The 19091-nt window shown below is 41.6% G+C and overlaps 1 protein-coding gene across 2 annotated transcripts in view; it reads left to right on the forward strand.

Annotated features, from left to right (window-relative positions):
* The first annotated feature begins 16309 nt into the window (after positions 1-16309).
* The window catches only part of xpo5 (exportin 5), an 87765-nt gene continuing 84983 nt past the window's right edge, over positions 16310-19091 (forward strand). Inside the window, exon 1 of one of the 2 annotated variants that reach the window (XM_080200662.1) lies at positions 16310-16673. In XM_080200662.1, coding sequence (XP_080056788.1) covers positions 16569-16673 — 105 coding nt within the window. In that variant the 5' untranslated portion in view covers positions 16310-16568. The remainder of the gene's footprint in view (positions 16674-19091) is intronic. The other variant, XM_080200663.1, reaches the window with a different exon arrangement.

The raw sequence follows: 19091 nt of genomic DNA on the forward strand, positions 1-19091 counted from the left end.
CTTGGTACATTGGCGAGACCATGCAGATGCTACGACAACGGATGAATGGACACCACTCAACAATCACCAGGCAGGAGTGTTCTCTTCCTGTCGGGGAACACTTCAGCAGACAAGGGCATTCAGCCTCTATCTTCGCGTAAGCCTTCTTTGAAGTGGGCTTCATGTCACACAATGCAGAATCGCAGAGTAGAAACTGAAAGCCAAGTTCCGCATATGAGGACAGCCTCAACTGGGATCTTAGGTTCATGTCACACTATCTGTAACCCCCATGACTTACCTGGGCTTGCAAAGTCTCACTAACTGTCCTGGCTTGAGACAATTCATGCCTCTTTAACCTGTGCTTAACCCTCACTCCACTCACATTGTCTTCACCTATAAAGACTTGATTACCTGTTAAGACTCACGTTCCAAATATTATCTTGTAATTGAGTTTGTGTCTATATATACCCTGTTTGTGAACTGAACTCTTCACTCACCTGATAAAGGGACAACACTCCAAAAGCTTGGGCTACCAAATATACCTGTTGGACTTTAACCTGGTGTTGAGAGACTGCGTACTGTGCCTACCCCAGTCCAACACTGGCAACTCCACATCATATTCAATTGAGAAACACAGACTTAGCTAGATATTCTCAGACTGGGTGATAATTTTGTCGCTGTGAATGGCTTTAGCATCTCTGTGCCAGAGAGGGACAATTTGTCCAGAATTTCTTTCCAATTACATTCACTTTGGATGAACCCCTAGTAGCAAGGAGAAAAACCTGGATAGGACAGAATACCAGCTGAGCTACTTAAGTACAGAAGGCTTCACAGTACTGCTGTCAGTACTGGAGAGAGTGGGAGACGTAGCATTGAAATAGTCTTCCCCTAAATTGTGACAGGACTATGTTCTGGTGAGTTGCATAACTAGGGTGGTAGAGAGCACATAAAATTAAATAATGGGGAAGGAGGGTTAGGAAGATATGGCAAGGGGTCATGTGAGAAGAGATGTAGTAAATCAAAGGGAAATAACAAGGTAGTAGAGCAGGCATGCAATTTGAGAAATTATAACTGAAGTGTCATAGGAAGGAACAGAGCATACAAAGTTAAGAGCACACCAGTGAGACAGATATTGTTAGAGATTGCAAAAATGGTTAAAAGACAGATTTAAAAGCATTATATCAAAATGTACACAGCATTTGTAACAAAATGAATAAATTATTAGCATAGGTAGAAATAAATATGTTTGATCTGATAGCCATTGCAGACACATGGTTGCTAGGTATCAAGACTAGGGCCTGAATATTGAAGAGTATTTGACATTTCGTGAAGACACAAAGTTAGGGAAAGATGCTGGGATACTTTTGTTTATCAGGGTGACATTAGTACAAGAGTGAGAGGTGACCTTAGCTCGAAATACAAGATGTAGAATCAGTTAGAGTAGGTATAAGAAATAGGAATGGTAAGAGACCAAAACCATGGGACACAGTTTACGAATAAGTGGGCTTCATTTTAAGACAGGGATGAGGAGAATTTCTTCACCCTTAGACAGTCTCATAATATGTGGAAGTTTCTTTCTAGAGTGCAGTGGAGGCTGAATCATTGAATTTATGCAAGGCTGAGTTATATAGATTTTTGGTAGATAAGGGAGTTGGGGCGTATGGGGCATGACAGGCAAGTGAAATTGATAGCACAATCAGATCAGCCATGACCTTATTGAATGGTGATGCGGGCTCAAAGGGCTGAATGGTTACTCCTGTTCCCAAGTCAAATTTGTCTCTGGATTACATAGATGGATGAGATCAGATGAGAACATCTTCACATTTAACCGTTATGCGTCTTACAGTTGAAACTCTTTCTAAAAGCTAAAACTAAAGCACTGAGGTACTGGAAAGCAATCAGTGACAATGGAATCACATTCCAGCAAAGACTCAATACCTCCAGCAAAGTGCCAAACACAGTCACAAACACAAAATTAAGTTAAAATGTAGTATTGCATCATATTCTGTCAATTATTTTCTATCTCAGAATGTAGGCATCACTGGCAAGACTAGAATTTGTCTTCCATCCCTAATTGCCATTGCCAGTGAGCCATCTTCTTGAACCACAAACAGTGCTATTCGGAAGGGAGTTCCAGGACTTTGCCCCAGCAATAGTGAAAGAATGGCGATAGAATTCCAAGTCAGGATGGAGAGTGGCTTGGAGGAGACCTGGTGGTGATTTGGAATGGCTTGGTGATGTTCCCATGCATCCACTGCACTTGTCCTTTGAGATGATAAAGTTTTTGACTTTGGACGCTTGTGAGTTACTGCAATGCATCTTACTGATGGTACACTGTTGCCACTGTGTGCCATTGGTGTAGAGAGTGAATATTTCAGGTGGTGGATGGGGTGCCAATCAAGTAGGCTGCTTTGTCCTGGATAATGTTGAGCTTCTTGAGTATTGTTGGAGCTGCACTGATCCAGGCAAGTGGAACATATTCCAGAATATTACTGATTCTTGCCTCGTAGTTGATGGACAGGCTTTGGGGACTCAAGAGATGTTAGCCATCTCTCTCCAAATCACTTTATTGTGATACCCTCCTTCTCTTTCTTCTGAAGTTCGCTTTTTAAAAAAATAACTTTTTCATATGACAATTCAAAACTGTTTTAAAGTATTTCACATTATGATGACTTATAGTGCAGTAAAATGAAAACAAAATGAAAGGCATTCAATGACTCAGATTTTATTTAATGAATAGTTAATACACACAGATGAGAAAGGTTCAAAATCTAATGATGGATCAATCTTCATAGAAGAGAAAGGTTCGAGTTCTAATGATGGATCAATGTCTAGTTAAGTAGCCTGAAATGCTGTATCTATAGGAGAGTGAAATAGTGTGGCATACTTCAGACGTTATCAAGTGGTTTCAGATTTTGTTTGGAACCAAGGTTATATACTGTTAAAGAGAAACAATGTTCAGGCGGTTGCAGATCAAGGTTGCCTAAAGCAGTGTTCCAGTCTTTACTGAATGTATTCTGCCCGAGAGAGAACTTCACACTTGCCGGTGATCATTTACTCTCAATTCCCATTGTTTCCTCAAGTCTGGTGACCCACTTCTGCTGTACTGTCTCAAAGACACAGACACCATATACACAACATCCCTCTCCTTTAACTTTCTTACACAATCTTCAAAACCGATTTACCCAATGCACATTCTAAATAAATATTATACAGACAAATTAGACATTTGTAAATCGATATAGGAATCTTGAGGCTTGCATTTAACAGAACACCTCTATAACAAAGCTTCTATTATATACAGTTTCAAATATTGTCCTGCATGGGATTCTTCCGAGTAACTTTGCAGCTTTCTGAGTTCGGGTCAACATATTTTACTTTACAGATCATGTCAGTTTCCAATCCTTTGTTGATCCTTTTCCCTGTCAAGCATCTTAGCCTACATTCATGTAGGTAACATCATTGCAATGCAACACAGTCTGACATCATGACATATCTTGCACGACAACAGTTTGTCACTTATGATGGAAGTGATTGTGCTACTGTATTTCGAGTACTTAGGTCTGTGATAAAAGTTTCTTCTCTTCCTAGCATTTCTACCTGGCATGTTATCATATTAGTTCTTGTATTTTCTTATTGATGTAACCATTTTAGCAGTCTTGTTCTGGTATGTAATCTTAGCTTCCTTCTCTGAGTTGCTGCTTAGTTTAGTTCTCTCCAGCACATTTCCTTCAGCTGAGTAGCTTAACTTACCAATCGCTTCCTTTTGTCTTCTGGAGCAGCCAATCTTCTGCTTTGACCTGAGTTTCTCTTTATTCAAGGCATCCACTTCCTCCTTCACCCCCAAGTTTTTGGCACCCTGTTTCCACCAGTTGTAGTTTGATCTGAGTCCATTCTAGATCCATCTCCCACAGTTGTTCTGTTTTTGATAATTCTTTTCCTTTCATTTTTGATATCCCTCTGAAGTATTCTTAAGTGAACTAACAATTTTAAGAGGCCCTTCTTTATTAAGAGTTCCCTGCAACGATCAAAGCCTTCAACCCATTTCCGAATTTGTTCCAACTCAGTTTTATTTCCCAACTGTTGCCTTCCCAATCTGTCACTCAGTTGAGAGCTAATTTTTCTTGTTATGTTTATTAGACAAGTTTCCTGAATTGCTTACTGTTTCCAACAGTTGTGTTCTCTCTTTGGGGTTGTTCATTGCTATGTCCTCCTCAGCATCCTTAAATACCAGACAGTTTTTGTCTTTCCACAGATTGCCAATTTCTCAAGCTCATTTATTATATTTTATATGATTGGTAGTTCAATCATTTGTTTGTATCTCAGAAGGATTCCCAATAATGGCAATGGTGAATGGTAGTTCTGATCTAATTTATGCTTCAACAGCCCTTGCAATAGATGATACAGGATGTCTTAAATCAGTGACAGAAACCAAATTCTTGATATGTTTTGCTCTGAGACTAGCTTTCTCACCTAACACAAAACTGATATTACCATTATGTGGGATTTCCTTGGGTTTTCTCGAGTTCCATGCTATGACCTCTGTTGTTGAGTTCTGCTTGTGCTTTTTCCTGTCAATCCTTTTTACCCTTTATTCACATCTTTATGTTTAATTCCTGTTCTTTCACTGCTTGCTGGTGAATGTTGTATTATTTCTTACTGATCTTAAGGGATTTATTAGTTACTGCTACCTTGTCATTGTCCTTGCTTTTTCCCTTGGCTTTGATGTAACTGGCTGTTCCTCAATTAGATGACTTTTATCTTTTTTCCCATTTGCTGTAGTTCTCAGTTAAGTTTATTCAGTATTTCCCCCTCATTGTTTTTCTGCTGTGGCTGGTCTTACTTTCTGACTAAGTGCAGCTTTATTGTTTGCTTTTTAGTTTAGTGTTAAAACTTTAAAGGAACTTCTCATTACAATACAAAAGGATGGGATGTAACCAAATCTTGCTTTGAGCTCTTTGTTTAGTCATTTAGAATTTTAAGTTTGTGCTTCCAATGTGTGTTTTACATATGCCCGCCCCCAGGGATCTTTCATATGTTCACCCCTGGGGCCTTTCATTGCCCTCCTTCTGGCTTTCCTACTCTGAGGTTTTTCAGTACTCCCCTCACCCCTCAGGAGACTTGAATTGCCTACTATGTGTATGGTGTTGCCTCTTAATTGACAGCTTATTACCTCTCTGGACATCAGCGTTGCCATTTTTCTGAGGTTTTAACTTCCTGCTTTGAGGTCTTGTGTTGCTTATCCCTTTTCAGTTACCCTCCATCTGGGTTATTCAATGATTTTTCTGTCCTTTGTTTCTTCTCATGGTTGTTTCATTAAATCTTGTACAACTTTAAATGCAACATGGTTTTAAGACTGCCAACTTGTTTTTTTTAACTGCCACAGCTGCTGTTTCTCTCTCTGTGCTTTCCTTGCATTCCTGAAGTTTTGGCAAGTTCGCTTTTAAAAAGATTTAACATATTGTTTTGTTGGCAGAAGACTTTTATTTTGATTTCTACAGTTTTCTCGTTTTTCCGGGTTGACTGGAGGGATTGTCTTCCTTCTAAATGTGCCATTCTTTTTGTTAATTTAGTTCAGAGAAATTGTCGCTGTTCTTTCAGGACCATATTATTTTAAAGTTTTAACTTTCTTTTACAGGTACAGGGACTTCTCATCTGAAATTGTTCATACCTCACTGTCTGTAGCCCATTAGTTACTCCTGGCAGGTTCTGTTCAGATTGGGAGATTTGCAATCTCAGCCTTTCACTTTCCCGCACTTTTGGGACAAGCTCTGCAACTCCCTGACTTTTCTCAGAATCATGGACATATCATAGAATCTCACAGTGCAGAAGGAGGCCATTTGGCCTCCGACCACGATTCCAGCCGGGCCCGATTCCCATAACCCCATGCATTTACCCTAGCTAGTCCCCTTGACACTAAGGGGCAATTTAGCATGGCCAATCCATCTAACTCGCACATCTTTGGACTGTGGGAGGAAACTGGAGCACCTGGAGAAACCCACACAGACACAGGGAGAATGTGCAAATTCCACACAGACAGTGACCCAAGCTGGGAATCACTGTGCCTTCCCATTTCTGGCCTCCAAACTTATTTAAGTAAAGTCAATATCTGCATTCTTTCTAAAAATTCTTTTAAAATTTGAAACACAGTTTTTTTGTAGGTGGGCATATCTTCATTTTATTTCAAAATTTTTTTTTTAACCTCAGGTTTTACTTCTTTTGCTCCTGAAGACTAATCTCTCTTCATTCTGATTTTTTTTATATCTGTCCCTCAGGCTCTGGCGCTACTTTCACTATTCTCATTGAATCTGAGTCCATTTGCTCAAAAACAGGTACTCAGCTGGATATCCCTCTTTTCCAAACTCCAATTGAACCAGGTGCTCACAGATAGGCAGTGCCTAATTGATCCACCTCATCACCAATTATGTCTTGGCACACTCTTGCATCATCAAGAGATTTCAGACTTTATTAGGAACAAAAGTCATTTATTGATAATGAGAAACTACATACAGGAGGTTGCAGCCCTACACTGCTCAGAGCAGCGCTCCAGCCTTTACACGTCCACTAGGTGCCTGAGAGAGAACTTGACCAAGTGGGTTAATCATTCAGTCTCATTGTTCCCTCAAATCAGATGACCCACTTCTACTGTACTGTCTTAAAGAGACAGACACCACATACACAATAGGGAGATGCATTAATTAACCTATCCTTTGATCTGTAAGGCAGTGAAAGGTAATAGGAGTGAGTCCAGGGTGGTAGTGCAGGGTGGAAAGTGGAATTAAGGTCACAATCAGTTCAGCCTTGATTGATTTTATTGAACGGCAGAGCAAGATCATGCAAAAAGCTTATTCATTCTCCTATTTCTACCTTCTGTTCTTGGCCCCCTCCCATTTCTTGTTTCCCTGCTTCCCCTTAGCAATGTCATTCAAAAACACAATTTCAGTTTCTTCAAGTACGCTGATAGTACCCGACTCCATTTCAATCACCACCTCTCCAAACCCTCCAATGTTTCTGTATTACCAGATGGCTTGTTCGAAATCTAGTACTGAATAAGCAAATACTTTCTCTAGTTATTAGAGACAAAACCATTGCCTCAAAACCCCATTGCAAATTCTGTTCCCTAGCCATGAAATCCATTTCTCACCCTGAAAACTATGAGGGTGAATTTGACTGTTCACAACCTCGGTGCAATATTTCCCTGACATTACCTTCCAACTACATTGCCACACCATCAGAAATAATGCCCTTTTTTTACTCCTTTGCTTAACTTCACCCCCTACCTCTGCTGATCTGTTATTGAAATTCTCATCCATGTGTATGCTTCCTCTAGACTGGACTATTCCAAACTACTCTTACCCAACCTGACATTCTACCCTCCATAAACTTGAGCTCATCCAAAACTCAGCTGCCTGTGTCCTTATTGGCACCAAGTCCTGTTTACCCGTAACCTCTGTTCTTCCTGACTTGCATAGTCTCCAGCAGGCCCCATATTTTAAAAATTCTCATCATAACTTTCAAATTGCTCCATTGCCTTGCCTCACCATAGCTCTGTAATTTCCTCCAGGCCCATGAACATTCTGAGATAGATCTAGAACCTATTCTCAGTTTGAGCATTGGGATTTCAATTTCTTCACCATTGACTGCTGCACCTTCAATGCCAAGGCCCTAAGCTCTGGATTTCCCTCTATTCCCTCCTCAAAATCTACCTCCTTTCATAAAATCTCTACAGCATGAAAGGAGGCCATTCAGCCCATTGAGTCTGCTCCAACCACAATCCCACCTAGGCCCTATCCACATATTTACTCTGCTAATCCTCCTGACGCTAAGGGTCAACTTCCCATGGCCAATCAACCTAACCCACTCATCTCTGGAGTGTGGGAGGAAACCGGAGCCCTCGGAGGAAACCCACATAGACACAGGGAGAACTTTGGTGGCTAACTTTGATGACCAAGACTCATTGGCATGCTCCTTGCCAACCAAATGATCAGTACATTAAAAATCAACTGCTGGTGATTGTTGGGACCCAGGGAAACAATCCTCGCATGAAGTAAATTATCCAGTTTCAGAATCCCAGGTGGAAATGCTCTTATGTTATAATTCTGATGGAACATTCATTACCCCAAGTACATATTTTCCTTTATTCAGTCTTTACCCATCTTTTCTCTCAGGCAGCAGTGTACTAATTAAGTTCCTATATTGGTTTGTTTAATCTCAATTTAGAATGTTTAAAAAATGGTCTTTATCGAAACCCAGGTGCCAAAACAATTTGATGACAAATTTTACGTAATTAGTAATGTTTAAAACTACTGTTAGGATCATTACCTACTCCTCCCACACCCGCTGCCCCACCACCCCCCACGCCTTTTATCTTGTCCTTTTTCTGATTTTTTTATTGAACTGTACAGACCTTAACTGGATGAGCTTATATTACTGATCTGTGAATATTAATAGTTTCACATTGTTGAATTTTGGACTTGTGCCCAAGATGACTTTGATAACTTCACGTGCCTTTTATGAACCAAAACTTATTCCATGTCTCATTTGCTACAATAATAATATGGGTATCTCAGCTGAACTATCAGTCCTTTTACTATTGATTTAAACCAAAAAAAAGCATTCTCTTGGTGTCTTTGAAAATCAATGACTTCTTATGAGAAAAGAATATATGCTAAAACAAATCAGAACAACAAATAAAATATTTAACTCACTTCTAAGATCAAAGTGACAAATGGTTACTGAGGTCCTTAACTTGCTTTTTTGCAGTCCTTTACATCACTTCTTATGTATCCTCTGGTGCTTATGGAGTTCATTCACAACAGTAGCACAGAGCTACAATTAAACCAAGTGAACTGAAGGATTTCTGCCTGCCACAAAGTTGGAAGTAGTTGAATATGCTTCTTATCAATCAATAGGCCACAAGTATTTTATTAAATAAAGTTTGTATTTACATAGTGCCTTTAAATGCTAAATATATGAACATTCTTCACAAGAGCAATAATTAAATAGAATTTGACAACCAGACACAGAAGGCAGGTTGATCTTAGAGGTAGACTTTACGGAGGAGCAGTTGAGAAGCAAATCAGTTTAGTGAAAGAATTCAGAGCTTAGGGCATAAGCAACTGAGGCACAACTGTAATAGCACAGGATTGATGATGAACGGCACTTGGTGTGTGATAGGGCAGCAGAGTTTTGGATGAGCTCAAATTTATGGAGAGTGCAAGGCTGGCCAGCACACCATTGAGACAGTTGAGCATAGAGAATAACAAAGGCATGGATGAAAGATTTTGAGCGTATGAGCTGAGGCAGTGTGGAATCGGACAAAGTTACAGAAGCAGAAACATGTGTCTTAGGTGATGGGGGGGATATGTGGTTGGAGACTAGGGTGTGGAACCTGAGGTCGGGACACTAAACAATGACTTCAATATTCTCAATATTTCTGCTTAGCATGACAAACCAGAGGCAGTGGAGGGGTTGAGATAGGCGGTGGTAAGGTATAGCTGGGTATTGTCAGCAACATGTGGAACTTAACATTGTATTTTTAAAGAATAGTGCCAAGGAGAAGCATGTAGATGAGAAATAGGAGGAGGCCAATGATAGTTTCTTGGGGGATTTCACAGGTAATGGCGCATTTAGCAGATGTTCACATTTCTATAGCATTGTCAGTAAACTATATTTGCTATGATCAACTGACAAGTTTAATGTGTTGTATTATTACATTGGCATTAGTTGACATTTCAGAATCGTTTGGCATAGAGCCACTTAGTGGCCAGGGCCTGCAACTACATCATGACAACAGGAAGCGAAAGAAGTTGCGGGCAGTGTGAATGTAAAATAATATGTCAGAGAAAACCAACAACTTAGCTGCTCTGGCTTTCTGTTTCTTTCTTTTTGGTAGCTTATCTAATAAAGAGTATGATTGTATCTGAAAGTTTGCATTCCTTAACATCTGTCTGACAATCTACAAAATAAAGCATGAATTGTCCTGACATAATCCTGGATCCATACATATCCAGCAGATTTGGTTGCTGGGGTTTAAAACTCAGATAATAGTAATCACTCAACTGTTCATACAAAAAAACACTACTGATAAGATGGTTAACAGAAATCAGTTTAAATTTGTCAGTCATCCCAGCAGAATGGCTCACAAGCTAAAATGGCAAAATAAAATTGAAGACAAAGACACCTCCAGGTTTTTTTGAAAAAAGATCCAGACCATGATCTAGTTACAGCTTAAAGCAAAGGACTGAAGAGGAAATTCTTGAAACAGGATAGATCCCACATAGCACTTGCAACCAAGATGCTAGACATGGGCACTTCTAAAACATATGCAGCGATATTTCTTTTGGCCACAGCTTAGCTGGTAGATTTTGATTTTACTTGATTTATTATTGTCACACGTATTAGCATACAGTGAAAAGTATCGTTTCTTGCCTGCTGTACAGACAAAGCATACCATTCAGCATAGAGGAGAGTGCAGAATGTAGTGTTACAGTCATAACTAGGATGTAGAGAAAGATCAACTTAATGCAAGGTAAGTCCATTCAAAAGTCTGATGGCAGCAGGGAAGAAGCTGTTCTTGAGTCGGTTAGTGCATGATCTCAAACTTTTGTATCTTTTTCCCAATGGAAGAAGGTGGAAGAGAGAATGTCTGGAGTGCATGGGGTCCTTAATTATGCTGGCTGCTTTGCTAAGGCAGTGGGAAATGTAGATGGAGCTAATGGATAGGAGGCTGGTTTGCATGGTGGATTGGGCTACATTCATGATTCTTGCAGTCTTGGGAAGACCAGGAGCCATATTAAGCTGTGATACAATCAGAAAGAATGCTTTCTATGGTGCATCTGTAAAAGTTGGTGAGAGTCATAATGTTGAGTGAATTTTCTGGAGTTTTAATAACATGATATGTTAGGCACTGTAGCACAATGTTTAACACTGCTGCTTCATAGCTCCAGAGTTTGACTCCTGGCTTGGGTCACTGTCTGTGTGGAGTTTGCACATTCTCCTCGTGTCTGCACAGGTTTCCTCCAGGTGCTTAGGTTTCCCCCCTCACTCCAAAGATGTGCAGGTTAAGTTGATTGGCCATGCTAAAATTGCCCCTTAGTGTCTTGAGATTGTATGTTAGAGGGATTAGTGGGTAAATATGTAGGGGTAAGGGGGTAGGGCCTGGGTGGGATTGTGGTTGGTGCAGACTCGATGGGCCAAATGGCCTGTTTCTGCACTGTAGGATTTCTATGATATGCAATACAAGTTTCTGAATTATCATATTGCATTCTCTGCAAAATGGGCAAAAATCAAGACATTTCATGTTTATAATCAAATACAGGAGCAACAAAAAGATTTGATGCATCATAAGTTTTCAGGTTTCATCTTTTTTTAAAATTCATTTGCGGGACATGGATGTCGCTGGCTGGCCAGCATTTATTGTCCATCCCTGGTTGCCCTTCAGAAGTGGTGGTGAGCCGCCTTATTGAATCACTGCAGTTCATCTGCAGGTGTTGACCCACAATGCTGTGAGGAAGAGAATTCCTGGATCCTGACCCAACGACTGCAAAGTTATGGTGATATATTTCCAAGTCAGGACAGTGAGAATATTACACGGTAAAAAAGAGAAAGGTTATTTTCATTATGAATAAAGGTCTCCTTACCCAAAGTATATCTAACGATTTAAATTAAGAAAATCATCTGTCTGTCCCAGCTTGGAATCAAGGGAGTAACTGCTAGTATTACCAAATGAGGAAGCACGTTCAGGACAGATAATGGATCAATATTGACATGTGCATGATGCAGATTATTCAATGTACGTAGATTTAATATTAATGAGGAGAAAGTCAGAAATTGTCTTTTCTTGCTTTTAGGTAGTCCTTTGCTTCTACTTTGGTTCGATGTACTCTGGATGGCTGTTAAGTCCAATATGTGATCTACAGACTCTTCCACGTGTTGATTGTAGTGCTGGATGGATTAGGTGTTTAGAAGTGTGTGTGCTCTTTCCGAAGCCTGAATCATGCTCCCAAAGTCTTCCAATGTGTTTGGTTCTTACTGAAAAAACCTCCGTTTTGGACAGTAACATGCTAAGAACCCCCAGAGTTGTGGTGGGATATTTGATTTCTTCTAATGTTTTGAAGATATTCCTGAAGTATTTCCACTATACTCTTGGGAGTCTCCTGCCACAACTAAGTTTAGAGTAGAACAGTTGCTTTGAGAATTTGGTATCTGATATCAGTCAGCTGTTCCTCGATTTGAGAATGCAACACATGGTTTTGAGTTTCTGTCATGGGTCCTCATGTGACTGAACAGGCCTATTCTTGATCCAAAGATCTCTGGGGCACAATGGAGCTGGATGTGCCACAAGGGAGTGGCAGCGAATGTGCAAGATTTGCTTACTTTACTTTCCTTCTTTGCTGCTGCTCTACCTCATCATTAAGACGTAACACATAAAGTGTGATCCAACTTGATGACCAGTTGTCATCATTTTGAACGATTGATAGCGAGGTCCAGTAATCAACGTCAATGGTGCCATGCTTCAAGGAGAGAAGGAGTGTCTTTGAAGAATTTTGTTTGTCCCCCCTTGGAATGTTAGCCATTTGAGTTAAAAAACAGAATCTGGCAGGGGAGACAGATGGCACTATGTCCAGTCCATCAAAGTTGATTTTGCAGTTCTTGCCTGAATGCTTGTGGAGCAGGTTCCAAGGACACTCACATTTGCTTAATGATCCTCTCATTGAATCTGGAGGATGAGGCAAAGGCATTACTCATGGAATTTCTCCAGTACTCTTCAATGACAGTCTTTTGTGAGAAGTGTGGGAAGTACCTAACATATTTCATAATTGTTCCTTCGACATATATGAGAGGTACAATATTTGGCTGACCAGGTATGGATTGATGAGTTTATTTTGATAACATTCAAGGACAGGTCGGGCATATGCATGTATTGTTGATATTATCTGGCAGCTTTACTAGTGCAGCAATTACAGAATAGCTTCATTTTGCAAATAAGGATAAAAATAAGCCATTATATGAAAATGTAAATGAGAATATAAAAGTGTGTGTGTTAAATTTTAGCTGCGAAAATGTAGACAATAACATTGAAACCTGTACTTACAGCTGAATGTGAGGAGAAAAAAATACAGACACAAACCCACCCCAGCAAAAAAAACAACCAGAAAGACAAGCTTTTTTAAAAAATTACTGTCTTGTGCTAATTACTGTAGTAGTGTATACATTAATTAAATCTGTTATGGCATGGGCAGCACAGTGCTTAGCACTGCTGTCTCACAGTTCTAGGGACCCAGGTTCAATTCCGGCCTCAGGTCACTGTCTGCGTGGGTTTCCTCCAGGTGCTCCAGTTTCCTCCCCCAGTTCAAAGATATGTAAATTAGGTTAATTGGCCATACTAAATTGACCCTTAGAGTCAGGGGAACGAGCAAGGTAAATACGTTGGGTTATGGGGATACATTTTCCAGTGTCTTGACATTTAAAGAAACTGTTGTTTGTCTATTTTCCTTTCCAAAGTGGATAACCTCAACATTCTGCACATTATGTTCAATCTTCCACATTCCTGTCTGCTGAACTTTTCCTGTGTCCACCTCTCAGCTAACTTTCTTACCTCAATTTGTGTCAACAAATTCAGATTGAGCCCCTCATCTAAATCATTAGATTGTTGGGGTACAGTAAAATCACCATAATCCCAGGTGACCATACTCCCCTCAAACGGAAGAGCTGACTGCTAGTGAATAAACCTGAGGTTCACTACACCTCAAGCAAGCCACCATGCCACGAAGGGCAAGGTAGGCCTTCAGGAATAACCTCAGGTCGTACAGGATTTGAACTCAAGCTGTTGGTGTCACTTTGCATCACTAACTGTCCAGCCAATTGAGGTAGTAACCTGCTAGTTTTAGCCTGCCGACCCAAAAGAGCCCCCTACTCCATTTTCTGTCCTCCCCAAGCGCTAATTTTGTATAATAGTTTCCTGTTTGGCACCTTATCAAATCCTCATTGCATCTCTTCCATCTGCCCAAAATGAATTGAATTATTATTGTCACATGTATTGGGATGCAGTGAAAAGTATTGTTTCTAGTGTGCTGTACTGACAAAACATCCCATTCATAGAATACATAGGGGTGAAGGAAAGGATAGAGTTGCAGTTACCAATAGGGTGAAGAGAAAGATCAACTCAATGTGTCATAGGACCATTCAAAAGTCTGATGGCAGCAGGGAAGAAACTGTTCTTCAGTCAATTGGTACATGTTCTCAGGCTTCTGTATCTTTTTCCTGATGTAGATCAAGCCCAAGACAGGAGATGAGAGCCCTGTCTGGTCAGCTTGGATCAGGAATGTCCCAACTTGTTGGGACTCTGAATTGGCTTTAATTTGACTTGATTGGTTTGGAATAAAGTAAACAAAAAAAAATCTTTTTCCTGATGGAAGAGAGAACGTCTGGGGTACGTGGGGTATGAGGATGTGTCTAGGGCAGTGGATAGAGGAGAGCCGGTGGATGTGGTCTTTCTGGATTTTCAGAAGGCGTTTGACAAGGTACCTCACAAGAGGTTATTGCAGAAGGTCAGGGGACATGGAGTTGGGGGTAGGGTGTTAGCGTGGATAGAGGATTGGTTGTCAAATAGGAGGCAGAGAGTGGGGGTCAATGGGTGCTATTCGGATTGGCGGTTGGTGACTAGTGGGGTGCCCCAGGGGTCGGTGCTGGGGCCTCAGCTATTTACCATTTATATAGATGATCTGGAGGAGGGAAACGAGTGCAGGGTGTCGAAATTTGCTGATGACACCAAGATTGGGGGAAAGGCATATTGTGCGGAGGGTGTGGAGAGTCTGCAGAAGGATCTAGATAGGCTGGGCGAATGGGCCAGGAAATGGCAAATGGAATTTAATGTTTGCAAGTGTGAGGTGGTCCACTTTGGTAGGAAGAATGGTAGGAAGGACTATTACTTACGTGGCGTAAAACTGCAGCAGGCGACGGTGCAGAGGGACCTCGGGGTCCTTGTGCATGAGTCGCAAAAACCCAGCTTGCAGGTGCAGCAGGTGGTCAGGAAGGCGAATGGGATGCTGGCCTTCATAGCGAGGGGGATTGAATATAAAAGTAGGGAGGTCTTGCTGCAGCTGTATAGGGCATTGGTGAGGCCGCAGCTGGAGTACTGTGTGCAGTTTTGGGCGCCGCACCTGCGCAAGGATATTTTGGCCCTGGAGGGAGTGCAGAGGAGGTTTACTAGGCTGATACCGGAGTTGAGGGGATTGAGCTATGAGGAGAGGCTGAATAAACTAGGCTTGTACTCGTTAGAGTTTAGAAGAATGAGGGGAGATCTCATTGAGACGTATAAGATGATGAATGGGATGGATAGGATAGAGGTGGAGAGACTCTTCCCGCTCAAAAAAGACAGTAGGACTAGGGGGCACAGCCTCAAGATAAAGGGGAGGCGGTTTAGAACGGAGTTGAGGAGGAACTTCTTCACTCAAAGGGTGGTGAATCTCTGGAATTCTCTGCCCGTTGAAGTGGTGGAGGCTGCCTCGCTAAATATTTTTAAGAAGCAGGTTGATGGGTTCTTGATAAGAGAGGGGATTAAGGGTTATGGGGAGAGGGCGGGAAAGTGGAACTGAGCCACGACAGATCAGCCATGATCTTATTGAATGGCGGGGCAGGCTCGAAGGGCTAGATGGCCTACTTCTGCTCCTATTTCTTATGTTCTTATGCTGGCTGCCTTTCCGAGACAGCAAGTGTAGACGGAGTCAATGGATGGGAAGCTGATTTGCGTGGTGGAACTGGGCTACGTTCACAATTCTTTGATGGGACACTTCAAAGATACAATGTGCACCGATGTCACCCCATCCACCCCTTATCTTACGAGTTACAGCCTCAAAACAAAATAAAAAGTTTCTAGACTGTCGTCGCATTAAGGAAAAAAATGAACGGTAACCAAAAAAATGGGCAAGGGGAACAGGCGCAGGTGAACAATAAACACCGAGGTGAACCTTGCCTGTGTCAACACCCAACCCCCACCCATCCTGTGGCTCCGTTGTTAGCGTCCCATCTGGCTGCTTTCTCCAGAGAAATACATCCGACCATCACTCCGACTCTCGGGCATATTGACATTATTTACAGCATCGACGACGAGGGTAAACAATTTACCCGGAGCGAAATCGGGGGGAAGGGGGCGGGGGGGAGGAAAATCGACAACTGGAACCAGCCGACGGCACGGCGTTGGAACGGAAGTGGCGCCTCGTGTACTGTGGGAGTTGTAGTCCCGCCTGGCGGAACGCGTACCCAGAGCTCCCTGCGAACCGGAAGTCGTCCACCATCGGGGCCGACAACAAGCGACGGTTTTTTTTTAACTTGACCTCCCCCCGGCCAGGTGGTCCTGGCGCGCATGCTCAGAAGGTCTGCGTCGAAGCGCCGGCGCTGTCTTGTCCACGCCACCCGGGTCCTTCAGACAATAAGCGTTGCGTCATCGCGGCTGGAGTAGCTGTGGCTTTTTATTGTTTTTTTCCAAAGGGAAAACACTCGTCCGGTGATCCTCGTTTTGACGTTTCCCGCCCGCTCGGCTCTTTTCCAGACCACCACTTGGACCTGTCTCTGCCGCTGCAGCCATCATGTCGGCGGATCAGATCACGACGCTGTGCGAGCAGTTGATGAAGGCGGTAAACGTGATCATGGATGGAGGCTCGAGTTCGCGCTACCGGCTGGAGGCCCTGAAGGCGAGTCCTGGCTCAGCAAGGAGGCAACTGGGACACCTTTGTCTCCGATGCATTAACCGCATGGGTTTCCGTGCCCCCCTACCATGTCAATTTTTTGTAGCATTAGTTTTGTCAGGAGCCGGATTTTTTTTTGGTTTCCCTTTTGCAGACTGGATAGATGATTTTTTTTTTAACCATCATTATTCCAGCAGGAAGTTAATGCAGTAGTGGCAAGTTTTAAGTATTTTCTTAGCCCGGGTATTTGTTTCTGCTTTGTGTATTTTTTCAACATGCACACAAATTGACCAATTCCCCCTGCAAAGAAATTGTAGCGCCATTGCGGCGCGCTTTGCCTTTCATTCATTCTGTGGAGTTGTCCGAGGAACGTGAATACTTGCTTGTATTGGTGTAACAAACAGCACCTTTAACGTCGGGAAAAGTCCCAAGGTGTTTCTCACAACTGAAATCAGTGAATTTGAAACATCTCTATTTGCGTTTTCTTTCATTTTAATGTCATGTTTTGTTGTGCTTAGATTTCACTCCCGTATTTAGACATTTTCCTGTAGGCATGATGTAGCGCATCGATGACATCTTCTAAAAAATTATCTCTTATTTACGTGTTAGTTGTGTGTTGATAATTGGAACTGCAGTTAGTTAGCCAAGCCTCTTGGCCCTCTGGAGTATTGGAATATTTAGAAATGTGTTTTGTCTTGCTTCATAAAGCTGAATTGACTTGATGGAGGCATTCACAATAGTGGGGGGTCTGGACAGAGCAGGTACGGGAAAACTTTCTGCAGTTCTGGAATGAACTGCTTGTGTGTAGTGGAGAGGAGGTCAATTGATTTATTATTGTCACATGGATGGATAACTGAAAAGTATTGTTTCTTGCATGTTATATATACAAAGTATATAATTCATAGTACATGGGGAGAAGGAAAGTAGGGTGTGGAATATACCATTACAGTCATAGTGAGGGTGTAGAGAAAGATTGAAATAGGATATTGTTAAAGAACTTAAAAGAGTCAAAGTACGGTTAGAAGTATAGAATGAGAATAAAAGATAAAATTAGAGAGTGTGCTGGCAATAGCTCACAAGAAGTTACCATGCTCCGGTGCCATCTTAGATCCTATAGCTTTGAAAAGGGAATTGGATCGAAAGGACAAATATGGAGAACTATAGGGAAGAAGCACTAGGTAAATTGCTCTTTTAAAGGGATAGCACCAATGTGGTGGGCTGATTGGTTACAGCACAAAAGGAATCCATTCATTGATTCCATCATCACTATTTTGGGGGAAGGAGAGATAGAGAGCAGTGCACTGCTTTTTAGCTCTGGAGCAGTTCAACCCTGCGTAGGTAATTGGGATGGTAACAGTTTGTTTTTGCTGGCTATAATTATTCCTTAAAAGACAAATAGTATCTTCAGCCTGATTTTCCAACTGCAAAAGTCGAAGCACTATCAACCACCATTTTGTCTGAATGAGAATCAAAGCAATAGCTGATGAGGAAAATAGGGAAAAAAGCTTTAAAAACTTGCTTTCAAACATGCTTTCCTCTGGTTGTGTAGAGTTCTGTATGCTCTTGCTATACCTAATCTGAAATTGCTTAGATAATAAGTGACAAAAAATGAAAAGTGCCTTTACAGGCCTACGTGTGTGCCCAGGCTGAAGGAGAGTGGGCTTAAAGGTCTTTGTGCTATGTCAACGGTCTCGGTGACAGTATCTTGCCCTACTGTAGCTATCCACTTCAAACATGTCTTCTTGCACAGAAACTTAAATTCCAGAAACATGGCATCCAAAACATTGCTGCCTTCTTCTTAACTCACCGCAAGTCTTGTTTCCTTCTGCCCATTGACTTCATTTGGTTCCTAGTTAAACATTGTCATGATTTCAAAATTCCTATTTTCCCCTTTGAAGTCTCTCCTTATCCATAGAAAGGTTATGGCACAGAAAGAAGGCATTCAACTCAGTGTCTGTGCCAGTCAAAAAATGAGGAGTAAAAGCAAACTAGCTGCTCACTTCAGTCTCACTTTCCAACATCTGATCCACAGCCTTAGAGGTACGGAGGTCCAGGTGCTGAACCAGGTACCTTTATAAATGAGTTGAGCATTTTCGCTTCAACCATCAATTTGGACAGTGACTTCTCGTTGTCCACCACCCGATATATAAAGAGTTTTCCTGATCATTTAAATCTATGCCCCTGGTCATTGACCTCCTAGCTAGGGGAAATGGGTCTTTCCTGTCTCCTCTTTCTAGGCCCTTCATAATTTTGCACATTTCAGTTAGATCATTACTGTATTCTAAGGAGAACAACCTGAGTCTATCCAGTCTGTCTTCACAGCTGCAATCTTCAAGCCTCACCAACATTCTTATCAATCTGCTCTATACTCTTTCAAAAGCAATTATATTCATCCTGTAATGTGGTGACCAGAAGTGTACACAA

This window comes from Carcharhinus amblyrhynchos, chromosome 12 (assembly GCF_965287045.1).
Source record: "Carcharhinus amblyrhynchos chromosome 12, sCarAmb.v2.hapA, whole genome shotgun sequence".
Lineage (NCBI taxonomy): Eukaryota > Metazoa > Chordata > Chondrichthyes > Carcharhiniformes > Carcharhinidae > Carcharhinus > Carcharhinus amblyrhynchos.